The sequence below is a fragment of the Uranotaenia lowii genome, chromosome 3 (genome assembly GCF_029784155.1).
Source record: "Uranotaenia lowii strain MFRU-FL chromosome 3, ASM2978415v1, whole genome shotgun sequence".
In the NCBI taxonomy this organism is placed as follows: Eukaryota; Metazoa; Arthropoda; class Insecta; order Diptera; family Culicidae; genus Uranotaenia; species Uranotaenia lowii.
In genome coordinates this window covers 250385648-250404964 of record NC_073693.1, presented here as the reverse complement: position 1 = coordinate 250404964, position 19317 = coordinate 250385648, and the positions used below count along the sequence as shown (strand labels likewise).

Here is a 19317-nt window from a genome sequence, read left to right as displayed (position 1 = left end):
CAACAGGTTATGGGCCCAGCACTAGTAGAAAGGATGAGAAGCGGAATCAACAGTGACAAGAAAAGCCAGCGCCAATGGAAGTCAACGAGTCGAAGCCAGGAAGGACAACGAATCAGGAACCATTGGGAGGTCATCGAGACAAGGTCGAGGAAGGTCGTCGGACTGGAAAGCCAATTGAAGGTCGTGAGGCTGGAACCACTGGGAGGCGCAGGCCTCAGGAAAGGCGTCGATGAGAAAGAGAAAGCTTCGAGCTGCAGCAAGGGAGTCGAGACCAGAGGTCAGATACAAGGTCGTCGGATCGGAGCCAGATGGAGGTCGTCGGATCAGGGATCATGAAAGGTCGTCAGACAAGGAGCCAATTGGAAAGTCGTTGTGCCTGGAGGCCAGTTGGAGCTTGACGAGCCAGGAATCATGGAAGATCGACGAGCTGGAGCTGGAGCTGGAGGTAGATCGTCGAGCCGGAAACCAGAAGTGAGGTAGTCGAGCAGCAACAGCAATGAATGCGACGAATAAGGTCCCCATATTCAGGAGGAGTCGTCGAAGACTGCGAATGTTTTTATTGAGGAGGAGTGTTGAGATTTGTAACATCGCAGCAATCGATGGGAGAAACAACAACATACACATAATTAGTAAACAAGTATCATATGTGACCATGGAAATGGTTTAGTATATAAGGTAGCGAAATTAGTTAAATAAAGTATTCCAAGTTCTACCAGCAAGTAGTATCTCTGTTTTCCACCAGTGTTCTCCTTTTCGGCGATAACAAACAAAAACGGCTGGTATGTATACTCTGGGCCCATGACTGGCAAGAGTGAGTTTTTGGATGATATCAAGCCAGCAACCGGAAATGTCGAACGGAGGTAACAAGGAAGTGACTGGAACTGGTACTGCCTGCGCCCCAAGCGCAATAGTGATGACGTTCTAGTGAGTAAAGTCAAAGCAATCAAAAGTCCATATGTACTTGAATATAGGCATTGAAAGTTACATATTGGCTGACAAAGAAAATCAACTGCCCAATTCCCTTTAAAGAGCTTTATGTACTCATTAATGAACTTGAAAGTTGCAAAAGTGATCAATATGTACGTTGTATGTGACTTATTTTGACCAATTCTCATGAGTGATCTATATGCACTCATTAACGAACTTGAAAGTTGCAAAAGTGATTTATACGTACGTTAAACGGGACTTAAGTCACATAAAGGACACAGAAGTGCTCAAAACGGGATCTTGTAAATCACAAAAAATGCATTGATGCTTTCAAAATCAAATCGCCAATTGGAGTTTTAGTTTCAGTTAGAACAACATCTAGGCGTGGTCTTGTGGTAGCGTGTTCGATTCTCACCACGGAGGTCGAGGTTCGATCCCCAAGCCGGGCAAGTGTTTTTTTCAATAAGTAATTTGGTAATTGAGTGACCATTCTGATGCGATATATGTAGGGAATGTAGGAAAGAAGCAATTCAGCAATTTGTCGAGTTTGGAATGCGGCGCGTGGCATCATGGCGGCACCTTGTACAGAACATAGTGAATAATCAATAGAAGGTGATATGAACCAAGGGTTCAGTTGAGATAGCGATTTTTTGCTCATTTTGCGATTTTTTGGAAGCTGATTTAAATTTGGATTGAGTTTTGGAACTTGAAAGTATCAATAAGAACTTAAATTTTGAGAACGTACTTCATATCAATAATGGGACTGAGTAAGCGTTTTTGTACCTGTTTTATGGGACTTTTGGTTGCTTGGGTGGTACCGGAACTGTCGGTGAATTTAATATCGGTAAACCAAGATAGTGGACAGTGATGGTGAAGTTGTGGTCTCTGCTAACCGCGAAGATGATTTGTTTCGAGTTGAGCAAAAACGGGACTCTAGTGGTCTAGTATGTTCGTCTACCGGAAGTCTCAGTATGTGGTACAAGAGAATAGGACACTTGAACAATTACAGTGTGAAAAAGTTAGTAACTGGTTTAGTGAACGGAATTAAAATTTTCGGATAAAACGATAACAGTGCTTGTGTTGGGATGGGATATTACAATGGTAAAACATTGTAGGCTACCGTTCGGAAAGACAGGTTCACGCGTGTCGAATTAGTCCATACAGACATTTGTGGCCCGATGGAAGTGACATCGATAAGTAAAAGTCGGTATTATCTAGCCGTTGTGGATGATTTCTCTCGAAAAATGAGGATTTATTTTTTGAAAGCAAAAACTGAAACAGAAGAGATTAGTGTCTGCGTGAAGTTTTTCACGCGATGGCGGAACGCCTCTCGGGACTAAAATTGAAAACCCTTCGAAACGGCTGGTAAAGAGTTTTGGGCCAATACCTCTGTGTACCTGATCAACCGGTCCCCGACCCGCGGACCTTATTCGACCCCTGAGGAGATCTGGACAGACAAAAAGCCGGATTTGTTTCGACAAATGTTCGCATCAGGATTTTCGGCACAAGAACTGTGGTCCAAATTCCGAAACAACGACGTAGGAAGTGGGATCCAAAATCTCACGAAACTATCCTGGTCGGCTTCGACGAGCACACGAAGGTATAAGCTCTATGACTCGAAGTCGCGAAAAGTGTTCGTAAGCCGAGAAGTGAAAGGTCTGCGGCGTTCTAATTCTTTACAGCGAACTGGTCCGAACGCAGTCGATCGTGGTGGCGAACATTTGGATGACTCTGTAGCTGAATCCAAAGTCAATTTCAGCGGGGTAGCTGCATCGTCATTCGCTGGCCAAAAGGAGATCGAGGACGACCCCGTTTCGCACCAGAAAGCGCTTCCAAGAGGAGACGCTGAATGCTAAACGAAAGCAATGCGTGAAGAATATCAACCGCTTATTCGGAACAACACATGGACTTTGACCGAGTTGCCAGCTGGTCGCATAGCGATCAAATGTAAATGGGTTTGTTACTTCAAATGGGCTCGATACTGCATATATTTCGAGAGCAGTGTTTTATTTACGCAGCTTTAAAGCTAAAAAATACATATTCGATTTTAAGTTTTGGTACATGTTTTAGGTTTAAGTTCGATCACACTTACATTTTAGTGCGAGAAAGTTGGCTACGCTAAGCTAAGCTACTCGTGAAAATTTTCTCGACGGTTCAGATATTATTTAGTTTATTATAACAAATTTGGACGGATCTTCGAACTATTGTGCTTAAATCCCGAAATCGCTGCTTCAAACCGAGAAAAAACAATATTCCCATGGGATTTCCTACTTGTCGCTCTACAAAACACCCAGGCAAAGCGCGACAATTTCCAAAGCGCTCAGTATGACAGGTCTGCGCTTTTTCTATGGAGATTAAATGAGTAGGTATGTCGCGTGAGTACATTACAGTATAACAGCACCCTTATTCCCCAGTCCTGCATCACAGCTCGTTGCGGTACTTATTCGCCTTAACAGCGAAACATGATTTGTCGGTAGAACAAATGGATGCAACAAATGCATTCCTGCTAAGCGAGCTCAAAGAAGAAATCTTTCAGGATGCCGACCGAACCAAAGTGTGCCGTCTAAACAAGGCACTGTATGGCCTAAAGCAGTCAAGCCGGACGTGGAACTGCAAACTTGATACAGCTTTGAAAAAACTGGGACTCAAACCATTGAAGTACGACACTTGTTACTACTATCGTCTAAACGGTAGAGACATGCTTGTAGCAGTTTTTGTTGACGACGTAGCTCTTTTCTCGAATGATGACGACCTGAAGAATTAAGTCCATGTTCCAGATGAAAGATTTAGGAACAGCCAGCTGTTGGCTAAGAATCCGAATAACCCGTACGGACAAAATTTTAAGGCCGTGTCAACATCGATAAACACAAGTGAACGCCTGACGAAGGACATTTCGCCGAAGACGACCGAGAAAATGGACAGCATGGCCGTGGGAGCACTCATGTATTTGGCCCAGTGCACACGCCCTGATGAACTATTCGCTGTGAACCATCTTAGTCGCTTCAACACATGCGCTGGTGAGAAACAATGAGAAGCTGTCAAGCACCTGCTGCGATACGTACGAGGATCGTCGAAGATGAAGCTGTGTTACACAAAATCGTGCGAGGCAGAGTACATAGCTTTTTCTGCCTCGGTTCAAGAAGCTGCATGGTGGAGAGGTCTCATCTCCGAGTTTGGTGAAACTCGTCCCTTACCACTTCGCTGCGACAACCAGAGTGCTAACTGCGTGGCCAAAAATAGTGGTTATACGCCGTGTACCAAGCACATAGACATCAGACACCACTACATCCGTGAGGCGTTGGAGAAAAACGTTGTGACGCTAAGCTACGTGAGCACCGACGAACAACTGGCGGATGGTCTAACCAAACCGTTGGAGCGCATCAAGCTCGAGCGTAACCGTACAGCAATGAGCTTCGCCCGAACAGCTTAAGGACGAAATGGGTGATGTAGCGTACTCATTGCACAACTAAAAACTACAAGTCGAGGTTTCACACAGTAATGTGTATAATTCGTTTTGTTAAATGTATTCTTGCATTACTGTACAATAAACGCCAACAACACACATCGTTGGCCTACATAAGCTTGTGCACAGACATACACAGACTTTTTTCAAATTTTTCTGATTTTTTATCTCAAACACCTGGCATCCCTCGACCGAATTTTTCGTAAACACTTCAGCCAGCTGTCTAAATTTTTTTTTAATATGGCTGAATTTGGAATTTGAGACCACCATACTAGATTCATCATGACTCCGATAGGTATTTAAAAGATCCAAATACTTACGATTTTGTGGTTCCGTAACCGTAATTAATGCTTCGATTGTAGTTATTCCCTCTAGAATGAAAGCCAGCTCTACGTCACTCTGTGGGTTCCGATGAGATTCACCGTAGAGCGTTTCGATGAGCCTCGGTGCCAGTGCGTGAATGTATGGAGTTGACACCTTTAGATCCGCATTAACAAAAATTGATCGCATTGTCTGTACACATTTTAACCGAACCATGGGAGAGCCACTGAGAAAGCATTGTCTGAAGTGGTTGATACAGGGATATTGCAAATTTGGCACTGATACCAGCGAAGAGGGCGTATGTAGAAGGAAAACTGCAATAGCCAACATCATTGTAACTTCGTCCAGTTTCGTTTCGTCGCAACCCGTTTTGGTGAGATCGATTATTTTCCCAAGAGCACTTTGTAACAGCTTCTTCCAGCCATCAGCTGATGCCTCGTGTTTGCTGTATCGGTCTGTGGCTAACAACTTCAAAAGCTGAAGTGCCGACTGTATTACATTGGAATTAGCTAGAATGGTTTCATCGTTTACCGATTTGGTGGCGATTTCCTTAATAGTTCCGGTTGTAAGGAACAGTATGGTCGGAAGAATTGAAACAGCTCCTGTGAAAATGATCATCAATTTAGTAGACCTTGTTTGCATTCGAACTCTAGCTGAGTTATTATTCAACAACGTTTTCAAAGTGGAACAATATTGAAAATGTACACTTACCGGTTGGGGAACAAAGTTTTGTGAGATCCGTCATACTATGGATGGCAGCTGCAACCAGGAGACTATTGTCATCCGACAGTTCAAACAGTCCATTCTTGGCTTGAGCCATTTGCCGTTGTATTTGCTCATTAGCAACACGCGCACTTTGTGTTGGGTTCATTGCCGGTATCTGACGGGCCAGTAAGCACAAAATCACTTCCAAAATAGCATATACATGGGATTTTCCAGGTAGAAGCTCGCCCTCTTCACCGCCTTCACCAAGATTGTCAATATCCGGATTCTCTTCGTTGTCATTACCGGATTTGTTTTGCATTTCTGACAATTTTTTGTGCTTTTCTGTTTCCAGATTTTCATTGGCAGCCGTTATTGTTTGCTTAAGAATGGAAATGCATAAATATTGGACTTCGACGCTGTCTCTTGTCAAGATCAATCTATGTAGCACATTGCACAGCTCGACGATAATTGTTTGATTTTTTGTCAACATAGATCTAGACCATTTAGAATCGAAAATGGTATATAAAGCCTGCAAGCATGCAATTACGCTCTCTAATTTTTCATTGGTTCTTGTACTGCACAGTGCTTCCATACATATTCCAAATAGCAAGTGGAACCGATCTGCACTGAGGCTTCCGTGGGAGATCGTACTGTTACTAATGCTTCCACTGGTCTGAGCAGTGTTAATCTTGTAACTACTCGGTATATCATTTGCGTTCTCTTTGTCTGCTTCATTGGGCTCTAAAACTGCAGTGCTTTCCATTGAAGTGAATCCTTCTGCATTTAACCAAAGCCCTGCGGCGTACAATATTGATGGCCACGACGTTAAGTAATGTGGTTTCGATAGATTCATAGTGTCATTCGTGTAAAATGCGCCACCATCATGTGGAAGTTGGCTGGCGTATTCAGATGGCAGCGAAAGCAAAGCGTAATCCTTCAAAGCGGCCAACCAATGAGTCGATAAATTAGACAACTCCGGCTGAACTAAAGTTAGAAGACTTTCTCCTCGACTTTCAAAATCTCCAAATTCATCCTCTGCTTTTGAACGATCGGCTTCATTTATCAACGTAGTGACGCCGTTAGCAGAAGACGAAAGGCATTTCAGTAATGAGCTTGCTGGAGCAGTGCCATTTCCTATCATAGCCATTATGTATACTTGAGCCCATGCCTTAAGAATGCTTAATTTTTCCAATGTGGCCATACTTTCGTTGTAAAGTTGAGTACTATTTGTCCTATCATTTAATTTACTCAAATTGGATACCAATAGCTGATGAACACGTCTAAGATCATTGAGATCTCTGGCTACACCAGATCCAATCCAAGCAGAGCAAACTTCACATGCTGCTGCTGTAACGTGTGATGGCGTATCTTGAGAAAACGCGGGTCTCAAGGCGGCTCCAACTTGGGCTTGAAATTGCTCTAGTAGTAGATGACCAGGAAATTCTGGTTCTGGGACTCGTGCAAATTTGTCAATTATTTCTTGTAGAGTTTTTAATCCCTCTAGCCGGAGCTGATCGGAGTCACTAGTGGCTGCCATGAACGACATACGAATAAGATCAGACAAATGCAAAACCAAATAATCACCACGCGATTTGGTGATTTGCATTTCTTTCGCATGCAGAAGATCGAAATGAACAGAACTTGCATTTTCGCATGTCGCAATAATTTTACGAACACATTCGGCCGCAAAAACTCGCGTTGGCCATCGAGGTTGAACAGCCGGATGAGTTGCTTGGTTATCTTCAGCATGAAATTCGATATTATCATCATCGGCTTCATTGTCGTCGTCAGCATCTTCAGCTTCCTCTTTGACAGAAGTAGTAGTTTCGACTGGTCCAGCAGCTTCCGATGTTACAGTCAGCACATTCTTACACATACTTAACCATTGTGACAAGTTATCTGCAGCTAGAATCTGCAACATTGACGTTATTGTGTCATGAATATTTTTTATCATTATCTGATCACTCTCGGTGTCCAACATCCCGAATAGCACACCCGGTAAACCGTAATCAGTTAGAGCGAAACCATCGTCTTCATTGACAAGACTTAGAGCGTGTTCACAAACTTCTTTGGCTTCGCGCGTTGTCAATTGACGAAGACATGAAACGGCCGCCTTGCGTAGCATCAAATAGTTACTACTCAAATTTTGACACAAATTCGGAACCAAAGTCGATAAATTGACATGACGAGGTGCGAACAAATGAAGCTGTTGCAAACATCCAGTCGCTTCTGCTTGGACCAATGGGTCAGAATGCGCTTGCATGATTGCGGCTGCGCACTGGAACGAGGACCGTGCTGTGCATATCGTTGTGTTGTTTCCTTGCAGTTCTGGGCCAATAGTTGTGATTAATGCACTAAGAACTCTCCCGATGCATTGGTGGACATCAACGTGTGATTGTGGCACCGAAAGCAAAAGTTTCAAAACCAAAGAGAGTGCTGGTTCTACGTACCCTCTAAACATTGGTCCGCCGGAATCTGCTATCAATGACAAGGCGTACAAAGACCACACTTGAACAACGGGAGAACTACCATCCTGAGCTAACGCCAACAGTATAGACACGCTTGTGTTTAAGTGTTGCGAAGATCCCATTCCACCGACGTAACGATGCAAACAACCCAATGCTAGGGAGTGTCCAGTTCTGGTCACCACATCTCTCGCAGACTTCAGCCTATCAAAACTGGTTTGAGCAAGTTCAGCAGTAATTCTAGAGTCACCAACGACTTGCGCAATTCTTCCAAGCGCTTCTCCAGCAGCGCAGCGTAATATCGGATTAGCGCTGATTAGTGCACCAATTATCAAATTCGTTGCACTCTTACGAACCTCATCTTGCCCGATTCCGGTTTTTGTTTCGGTTAATCCTTTTAGTCCACTTAGCAGGGCAGTGAAAATGTTCATTTGAACTGCCTCCTGACGGGAACTCTTGGAATGTTTAATACACTCGCCAAAATGTTCCAACATTTGAAGACGGTGCTTATTGGCCACCTTGGGGAAAATGAGACCGAATAACGTCACCGACATGTCAATGACAGCAACGCCCAAAGGAAGTGGTCCAGGGCATTGATCTCCATTGGTCACGACGCGGTATAGACAACATGGGTCGTGTTCCAAGGCACCAGAACCAGCGGCGCTGTTTGGTTGAAGCTGAAAAAAAAAAAAATAGAAATATGAATAAGTAAATCGTAAAAATTATTTTCAGGAAAACAATACTCTTCAAGCAAAACTTGCTACTGCTGACAAAAACACATTTTGAACGTTAAGTCAGTTAAAGTTTTTAGTGCATTAAAAGCATTGAACTAGCGATTCGTACAAAAAATCATATTTTTTGAGATTACATTGTCGTACTTAAAGTCGAATTTTAGGGTTTGCACACAATTTTATCCCAAAAGCCCGAAAATCTTAGACGCGGTACTCTATCGTATTGATATTGCTGGCAGCAATTTGTGTAGTTGCGGCCAACCAAGGTTACCATGACATCGAGCATATTGTTTGGTCGTGTGAGGTCCATCTTATCTTCGGGCCCGAGGAAAACCACCTAACGTTCCAGTGAGAGACGTGCTAGGTGTGCTTGACTTGAACTACATGACCGAAGTCTACACCCAAGCAACCAAAAGTCCCATAAAACAGGTACAAAAACGCTTATTCAGCTCCATCATTGATATGAAGTACTTTCTATGCAGCTCAAAATTTAAGTTCTTATTGATGCTTTCAAGTTCCAAAAAAAAAATCCTAATGATCTTCTATTCTGCTTCCAGCTGCCTTTTAATTCAGCTTCCAAAAAATTGTAAAATGAGCAAAAATCTCTCTCTATCTCAACTGTACCCTTGGCATTGGTTCATATCACCTTCTTTTGATAATTAACTATGTTCTGTACATGGTGCCGCCATGATGCCACGCGCCGGATTCCCAACTCGACAAATTGCTCAATTGCTTCTTTCCTACATTTCCTACATATATCGCATCAGAATGGCCACTCAATTACCAAATTACTTATTGAAAAAAAACTTGCCAGGCTTGGGGATCGAACCCCGACCTTCGTGATGAGAATCGAACATGCTACCACTAGACCACGCCTAAATGTTGTTCTAACAGAAACTAAAACTCGAAGTGGTGATTTGATTTTGAAAGCACCTCAATGCACCTTTTTTTGACTTTTCAAATCTCGTTTTGAGCACTTTGGAGCCCTTTATGTGACTTACCAAATCCCGTTTTGAGCACTTTTGTGCCTTTTATGTGACTTAAGTCCCGTACAACGTACGTATAAGTCACTTTTGCAACTTTCATGTTCAATATTGAGTACATAAAGTTCACTAAAGGGAATTGGGCAGTTGATTCTCTTTGTCAGCCAATATGCAACTTCCAATGCCTTCATTCAAGTAAATAGATGACTTTTGATTGCTTGGGCACCTTTCTAAAAGCTATCGATCTCCGTATTTAATCCTTTTTTATTTTCATATTTCTCTTTCTATTTTCTTTTTTATTTAAAACAAAGTGCTAGACTAAGAAAATGATCGTAAAAACTAAAAACGAGTGTGACACCTTAAAACCTTTAACTCGGGCCATAGACTACACAAATGGCGTGTGCAAATTCGATGATTCCACGACGATTGTTTGATTCTATGATCGCCCACACACGATACAAACACATTTCGCGCGAACACGAACGATTGATGGGGAAAGGACTCGAGAAGGACTCATTGTGGACCACGCCAAAACAACCGTTATACCATTTACAAGGAAAACTAAACTTATTTGGGCACACTAACACTGAACGAACAATCCCTAAGTTATAGTTCTGACACTAAATTTTTAGGCATTTTGCTTGACAAAAAGCTAAATTGGAATGCCCATATGAAACAAATAATTGATAAAGCTACTAAAGCCTCATGGATTGTTAAACAAACTTTTGGTAAAAAATGAGGCTTGAAACCAAGAATGATACATTGGATATACCTACTCGGCCATTGTGAAACCAAGAATAACGTATGCAGCTCTTGTGTGGTGGCCTAAAACCGAAGAAAAGACTACACAAAAAATTTTCCGAAAACTACATAGGACTGTTCTATTGTACATATCTGGTGCTATTCGTAGTACACCTACAAAAGCTATGGAAGCAATTCTTTGAATTCTTCCAATTCATCAATGTGTGCAGCTTGAAGCATGCTCTGAGACTTGAAAACAAAATATCACTTACAGGGAAAGCCAATAGTAGTAACCTAAAAATTCTCGACAAATTCAAAATCAATCCAATAATTTGTAGCAATCGAGATTGGGTTTTGGCTAAACCCATTTTCAAACATTCTTTCAATATTCTAGAGCCTGATCGAATTACATGGAGCTCAGGTGGCCCCGAGGTCCGATCAGGATCTTTATTATTCTATACAGATGGATAAAAAATGGACAATAAAGCTGGTGCAGGGGTAACATGTCCCGGCGCAAATATATCGATATCAATTAGAAAGTGGGTGACAGGTTTCCAGGCCGAAATCTACGCTATTCTCGAATGCACAAACCTGTGTTTAAAAGGAAGATACAAACATACAAGTATTGCATTTTTTTCAGACAGCCAAGCTGCACTTAAATCATTAAAATCATTTAAATGTACATCAAAACTGATATGGGAATGTATTGAGGCACTTAAAAATCTTGCACAGAACAACTTAGTTACTCTATATTGGGTGCCAGGGCACTGCGGAATTGAAGGCAACGTCAAAGCTGACATGCTAGCTAGACAAGGTTCTTCAATTCCGTTCTTAGGTCCTGAACCTTTTTGCAGCGTGTTTCGTTGCTTTTTAAAAATGTAAATAAGAAATTTAGAAAGGCTGAGAAGGAAACATCGGAGCACCTTCTATGTTAATGCCCTTGTCTTATATCAAAAAGAACTAATCTACTCGGTAAAGGAATATTAGAACCTTCTGATGTATTTTCTTTAGGTTCCAATAAGGTTGTTAACTTCATTCGTGTTGTTCTTCCAAATTGGGAAAATGCTGAGTAATCTTTCTTGATAACCTTGAGTAAATAGGGGATAAACCACAAAAGATCTAACAACTGGTCGCAGTGGTAGGGACCCGACAAAAAAAAAACGTAAACCATGCCTTCGTCGGAACCTAAGGGATAATCGCATAGAGCCAACGTCCCAGTGTTCCATTATACAAGCAAGACTGCCAAGCGTTAATCGCTAAAGTGCGAGGTATTGTAAAATATTCATTGCAAGTTATAATCCTCTAAAAGATTTCACCCTAGCCGAAGAGAGAGAAAGAGCCGCCGCTATTGGAGATATCCGATTACTTTATGACATTTCTCGCCGCCTTAGTGGCGTCAACTCGGAAGCGTCCTCGCTGGCTGAAATAGAAGCGGCAATCAAAGACATGAAGTCCAACAAAACGCCTGGAATCGATTGTATTCCTGCTGAGATACTCAAAGCCGACCCTGCCTTGTCACCACAAATGTTGCACCGTCTTTTCGCTGATATTTGGGATACTGCAACATTCCCGACCGACAATGAAGGGTATCCTTGTAAAGGTTCCGAAGAAAGGAGAACTGACCGAGTGCGGTAACTGGCGTGGCATAACTTTGATCTGTACAACTTTCAAAGTACTCTGCAAAGTGATCCTGAACAGGATCCAAGAGCAAATCGACGCTACATTCCGAAGGCAACAAACTAGATTCCGATCCGGACGATCGTGTGTGGATCACATCACAACGCTACGAATTTCAGGACTCTCTTTTGCTGGTGTTGATTTCGAAAAAGCATTCGACCGACTGAACCACGAAAACATCTGGGCGGCTCTAAGGCGAGGAGTCCCAGAGAAACTAGTCCATCTCATCGAAGCACAATACTAGGCATTTTCGTACAAGGTCCTACACGACGGTTTCTTGTCTGATCCATTCCCGGTAACTGCTGGAGTGAGACAAGGATGTATCTTATCATCGCTACTCTTTCTCAACGTAATGGATGAGATCTTAGCTGGATCGATTGACTGTAGTAGACCAAACCGAGGATTACCGTGGAATCCTTCGACAATGGAGCAGCTGAACGACCTTGACCTGGCAGACGATTAGTCTGTTCAATAAAGTCTGGTCGAAACAAGTTGTCGAAACAATCCATTTGACAGTTGATCACCTGTCTCTTTTAAATTGACTTCGATTGATTTCTACCAGGTTGAAACGAATCCTGCTGCCGAGCTGGATCGGTTTCGACTAGTTTCAACAACGATCTGACTGGTTTCAACCAAAACATTGGCTCGTTGAACATCTACCAGTTGACAGAAACCAGTTGATACCGATTTTTACCAACGATTGAATGAAGCTGATATTGTTTTGCTCGCCTAAACACAACAAAACATGCAGAGCAAATTCGACGACTTTGCCGAAAGCTCCAAGGCAACAGGTCTCAAAATCAATGTCGGAAAGACCAAGTCGAAGGAAATCAACACAGAAAATCGTTCCAGTTTCGTGTATGCTGAACAACAGATTGAGAAAGTGGAGTGCTTCCAGTATCTTGGTAGCCAGCTCACGCCTGAATGGTGGTACCAAGAAAGACAACGAAACTTGGATCAGAAAAACACGATTTGCGTGTGCGAGTCTCCGCAACATCGGGCGCTCACGCCAGATCTCTCTACGAATTAAAATCCGAATACGTAATTGCTGTACGGGTGCGAAACTGGGTGCACATATGCGGTGACGACGCGAAAATTGCAAGTTTTTGTGAATCCCTCCCTGCGGAACATCACCCGCGCTTGGTAGCCTGGCTCAGAAGCTCGTGGCGGCGTAGTCTAGCCGCTGAAATCCGCACAGTTGACGAAAAGCTTGACTGACAGCAAGTGAAGATGTAATTTTGAGTGTACAACTTTTTTACAGGACTTTCAAGGAAAACAATTTGAAATTACAGGTTTTGTTAATTACAGGTGGTTTATTTCAAAGGTTGCAGTTTTCAGCGACACGTAATAGTAATTTTACGTAATTTTTTTTCTGTGTATACCTACGAGTTTTCGATCAGATCGCCCAAATATCCCTGAAATTTTCGGTAAGAAATGGGAAGAGTGCTTCAACGGAGCTGAGACTATCCGAATAGATTTAATAGTGGTCTACGGGCAGTGTGCGAATATGTTCCAAGGTACAACAAATTGCGGCCAGTTCGGCAACGCAAAGGAAGCATGACTCTCGAAGCTTGAAAGCGCTCATTGTACACTGCGAAATCAATCGCGCCGTCGATTCTAGAGCCATCAGTAAAAAACATTTTTGTAGGACCAATTTCACGTACTTTTGATGCAAAGATTGAAGGAATGATGTTGGGTCGGACGTGATCTGGAATTCCACGGATGTCAGCAGTCAAGGATAGACCCGCGATGCCAGGTAAATGTTTGACGTTTTGTAGTTAGGAAAAAATGTAAACAGAAAGGTGTTAATTTAACTTATTTTACTAGGGCTTTTTTCTTCAGAGATCTCTTAAAAAGTTAGAAGAATCAACTTTTAAGTCTTCTTCTAGTGTTTCAAATAAATTTTGAAAAAATATTGAAAGCTACTAAGCGATAAATTGAGTTTCAAAAACTTGTAGCAAGTGTGAGACTCTACCCAAATATCTGGCGTAATTCGTGGCAAGATAAGAACAGGATTTCAAATTTCAAAATTGATGGCTACATGATTTCTTTGGCATTTTGTTGCGCACCCCAGAAAATTATAGAGAATGATTATGGGACTTACATGATCTGCTTTCTCGGTGATATCATTGAAACGGAAGTTCCATCAGAAGTCCTTGTTGGAGCACCGACGAATGCTGTGGCCGGGTTCCTTCTGCATTCCCCACTTTGCTTGTGCTGGGACTTTGGGACCCGGATGCCTGGAAACCTTGAAGCAAACTTGAGCTGCTGCGCAGAAAACCGGATCTCCACCATCCACATTCGCACCATGCATTTGCGAACAGTCGGCGCTGTGAGGTCGGTGTTCACGCTCGTGCTTGCGAGCGAAAGTGAGTCCCGTGCCCACTGGAAAAGGTTCCAACCGATGTGCCGTGCCCGCTGGAGAAAATTCCAACCGATGTTGATACGCAGCGCGCCGTCTGTCGAGTTAATTGCATGCACTCGGGAAACACCCGACTTTCCGTCCTCCAATATGCTTCGCTGTTTTGTCAACACGGTCACCAGTATGCGTGCCAGCGCGATTGCCTTCATCTAGTGCTACACCGATTAATCCGCTGCCCTGTCCACTCAGTAGACGACCCACGCACTCGCGTGATTGCCGGGAATCTTGATCCGGGCAGTTACTGCGCGCACTAAGGATCGGCTCGGCAAACTGGCCGAGATCGATTGCCAGAAAAATCGATGGTCCTCACTCGCTTGGTCGATCAAATTCAACGGCCTGTCCTGCTCAGTAGCAGCTATTCGGAAGCCGGGGAAAATCGATCCAAAATTGTTCGGAAGCCAAAATCGGTATCGAACAAAAACCCTGGATTGAAAAGTTTTGTATAAGGCTCTGTTTGTTCACATGAAAAGAACGTAACCTACCTCTAGGAGGGTTGTCCGTAGGCACAGTTGGCTAGAGCTTGATGGCGAGCGACTGCTCGATGAAGCCGACAATCGGAGTTGCCCTAGAATTTTCGGAAGTGGTTAGTTAGATCATCCGGATGTTCTTGGTGGTGTTTCGTTAACTCACCTCCTAGAGGGTTTCTCCGTCCTGTTTGCCGTTTCGCTAGCAGCGATTGCAGTGTCTGCTTTTTTCCGGTGAAGCGAGCCGAACAATGTGCTTTTTGCACGTTTTTTAATTCGCGCACTTTTCTCGAACGCGTGTCGTTCGTTCCGTTTACAAGTGAAAAATGTGCTCTTTTTCGCTTGCCTTTCTGACAGCTGTCCTTATTTGTCAGTTGTTTGCTTGAAGTGAGCTGCGTGTCGAAAATTTTCTTTGTGACGTTGCCTACTTTATCGATGCACTGTCGTTATTCTGTGCCCATAATTCCACACGCTCAATATCATTTCTCCTACTCTGGGTGCTTATAGCCAAAATAACTCAATTTTGCTAAACAAACGTTACACAACACTACCACAAGAGAGAAGTTTCTTGTGAGCTGAGCGAAGCAAGCTCACAAGAAACTCAAACATCTGTTCAACCCAGGAACGACATAGAGACTATTCAGATCAAGATGTTTATTCTCAAGTATATCTTGAGCGGTACGACGAAGCTAAACTTCAACAAAACTAATACACATGAGCCCACAGCTCACCAGATCGGTTGATCCTTAACGTCCACGAAGCCACAAATACATAACGACAATCCATGTTGCCAGAAGTGATCAGTAAACCAGCCAAGCTGGCGAAGTCGTCTCTATGCCGCCCTAACCACTCTACTACCAAACAGTCTTGTGGTAAACATTCATACGAAATCTAATTTGGTTCAATTGACTAACCAAGAGATCTCACAAAAGGAACTGCAAGATACAAAAAGAACAGATTATTAGCTCAATAATATGGAGGCATGTCTATGTCGGTATTCCTCGGGTAAGGGTGGATTTAGCACCCAAATTGTCATGAGTCCAGATGGAAGTTTTACCGCGCTTCCAATTCGCGTTGCTTTTGACGGGAAGTGTCATGACAACCCCCTACAACCGAAGACTATCCTCAAAACCCCATGCCTCAAATTTTAATTCACTACCATAGAAATACTAATCAATACTATGCTCCTTAACATTATGCTCTTATTCTAGACTAATATAGATCAACATAAGATTATGCTGAAGTTGTTTAATTGTCGATAGCTGTATGGTTTCTTAACATTTTAATCGTTCTCGTTTATGGTGCTTGTGCTAAGACGTAGACGAGGTTTTTTGACTGCTCTGTGTCCTCTAGTCTTACGTGCTGCACAGTTTGTTGTTGCTGCAAGCTTGTTGGTTGCTGCGATGGTTCTGCATAGCTCGGTAAACGAATGAGTGCGTCCTGTACGAAGTTTCACAGCCTACACTGAAGTCGATATGGCGGTAGCGGCCGTCATGAAGTCTACCCCTCACAACTTGCAATGCAGTGCTGTTTCGTTGGAGTGTCATTTTCGGGAAGTATTTGCGTCGTTTTCTCCTTGACTGATGGCTTTGCTTTGCCGGTTTCTTTTCTGGAAGGGCAAAGTGAAGCGTTCTTGACTAAACGTATTCGGGTGTTGTCGAGTTCGGTGTGTCGTTGCATCAGGCATTTGTCACCTGCGGAACATCGTCACCTTCGGGAGTTGTCGCATTCAGGTGTTGTCGTATTCGGGATTTGTCGCCTTCAGGTATTGTCGTATTCGGGATTTGTCGCATTCGGTGTTGTCGTATTCGGGATTTGTCGCCTTCAGGTATTGTCGTATTCGGGATTTGTCGCATTCGGGAGTTGTCGAATGGGGTGTTTCGTGCTATTCGGGGTTTGTTACATGCGTTTGCTGGCTGCATATGTTGTTCAGTGACGAGTATTCTCCGTAGTTTCTATTCGACGTCTTGCTGCCTCGTGCCGTCGGTGGTGTTAAGGGTTTTCACTTTTCACTAGGAATACGGAGGTTCTTCACGATTATGCTTGGCATTCCAGCAATGACTGTTTCTCCGATGAGTATGAGAGGCGAGGTTTCTAGAGTGGGATGTCGGTCCGTCAGCCATCATCATTTCGTGTTTGGGTGGCGTTTACTGCTCGTGGTCTACAACATGAAGTCTGCTTACATAGCTTGAATGTGTTCCTCCCGGTCGTTTTTTGTGGTTTTGGTGTCCTGACAATCGTTTCAATTGCAGCGACATGGTATGCAGCGCCTGGCTACGGTGACTCACCAGTGCTACTATCCCCAGCGCGATGACGCTGCTTGTGAATGACAGGATTGCTTTCAGGACACTGAGTGGCGGCAATCCCACGCAAGGTTGCCGGCCCTCCCCAAATTCTGACGAACTGCATGGCGGAGTTCTCAGAGTCTGTACAGCTGACGCTGGTCCCACGCAAGGCCGTTGTCTCCTTCATGAACGCCTACTTCTTCGTATTCGTCGGTGTACTAGCGACGAGTTCCGTTGTGTTCCGTTGAGTTATTCGAATGGAAGAATTTCTGCCTAATTTCTCCGAGTTGTTGAGGCGAGGTTTCAAAATGATGTTGGTTGGCTTCTCCATTTCGTGTTTTCTGCTCAAGTTGAGCTTGTGGTTAGCGTTGCTGCTTACATAGCTTTAAAACGGAAGCTTAGTCAGCCTTGATATCTTTGGCGTGATAACGACCTTGCTTTCCGCTGATGACATCCTCCAAAAGATAAAGATTTGCGCCGATAATCTGCTTGATCAACGCCGGAACAAACTTCGGATTCAGCTTTTGGTTTATGTGATCGACCTTCGATGATAACGTGAACGATCTTCGCCAAACTACATCTCCAACCTGGAAATTCACCGATCGCTTTCTCAGGTCGTAACGCTGCTTCGATTTGTCGTAATTGCTCCGAATCTTCTTCACCACGAACTGCTGGATACGGTTGATAGTAGAAATGCGTAGATCCTGAGCAACCTTCGGATCGTCGGAGGTGTTGAGGTGCTGCTGGTCATACAGATCCGTGTAGAGAATAAGTTCACGACCGAAGTTTGCCATGTGCGGGCTTACACCGGTAACGTCATGTCTTGCGCTATTAATCGCGGCTAGGATAGCTGGTAGATTCTCGTCCCAAGCACGATGATCCTCCTCCAGAAGCGAACGGATACAGGTGATCAATACTCTATTTACCCTCTCTGCATTATTGACCATCGGGCAATAGAAAGCGGTCTGCATGTGGGATATTTTGTGCTTGGCTAGTAGTGCTTTGAACGATGCCGACAAGAACTGCTTCCCATTGTCTGATAAAACGATCCGAGGTCTGGAAAACTTCAGGAAGATCTGCTGCTCCAAAAACTCGACCATCTTCGCTGCATCTGCCGATCGCATCGGATGCGCAATCACATACTTCGTCACCCAATCAACGACTACCAGCATCACCGTGTTGCCAGCTTTGGAACGAGTGAACGGGCCTACAAAGTCCACTGAGATGAGTTCCCAAGGAAGTTTCGCTGGTTTTATGGCTCCCATACTCGGCATCAACGTTGTGGTCGGTGATTTGCACGCCTTGCAAGTGTCGCAACCCTTTACGTATTTCGCTACGTCCTGCATCATCTTCGGCCAGTAGAAGTGAGCTTGAACCTTCAACCAAGTCTTCCGGAACCCTAGGTGTGCTGCAGAAGCCGAATCGTGGAATTTCTGGATGACCTCAGCTCTCTTTTCTGTTGGCACCACCTTCTTCCAACGGTGTGTCGTTGCTCCCACCTCATCTTTAACTAGGCAATTCTTGAAGAGCTCGCCATTGACTAGCCGGAAATCTGGGAATTTTCCTCCTTCCTTCTCGACGCGTTCAACCAATTTTGTGTACCAGGTGTCCTGAACTGTAGAAACTGTGAACATCGTGGCAGTGGCGATCCTTGAAAGGGCATCTGGAACAACGTTGATGGATCCTTTCCGGTACTTGATTTCAAAGTCGAAGGCATTTAGGCGTAACAACCAGCGGCTCATCAACGCCGTCGGGTTTTTCATCTGCTTCAGGTAGCTTAGAGCGGCGTGATCACAGAAGACGACGAAGCGAACGCCCTCCACGTACCCTCTAAACTTCTCAATCGCCCGAATCACCGCAAGGCACTCTCTCTCGGTGACTGAGTACTTCCTTTCCGATGACGATAGTTTCTGCGAGAAATAGCAGACTGGATGCTCTTGACCTTCCCACTCCTGTGTCAGCACTGCGCCTATCGCCACGTCGCTGGCGTCACACGCGATGGAAAATGGTTTAGTGTAGTCTGGCATGGCTAGTACAGGTGCCGAGACTAATGCTGACTTCAACTTAAGGAATGCGTCTTCCGCCTTCTCCGACCACTGGAACTTTGTTTTCGCCTTCGTCAGCTCAGTTAGT

At 43.9% G+C, this 19317-nt stretch overlaps 1 protein-coding gene across 5 annotated transcripts in view; it reads right to left on the bottom strand.

The window, feature by feature from the left end:
- Window positions 1-19317, bottom strand: part of LOC129756650 (HEAT repeat-containing protein 5B) — a 39025-nt gene that overhangs the window by 1251 nt on the left and 18457 nt on the right. For all 5 annotated transcript variants that reach the window (XM_055753575.1, XM_055753572.1, XM_055753573.1 and 2 more), the window contains 2 exons: window positions 5423-8558; window positions 4711-5313 (listed from right to left, as the gene is read on the bottom strand). In XM_055753575.1, coding sequence (XP_055609550.1) covers window positions 4711-5313; window positions 5423-8558 — 3739 coding nt within the window. The remainder of the gene's footprint in view (window positions 1-4710; window positions 5314-5422; window positions 8559-19317) is intronic.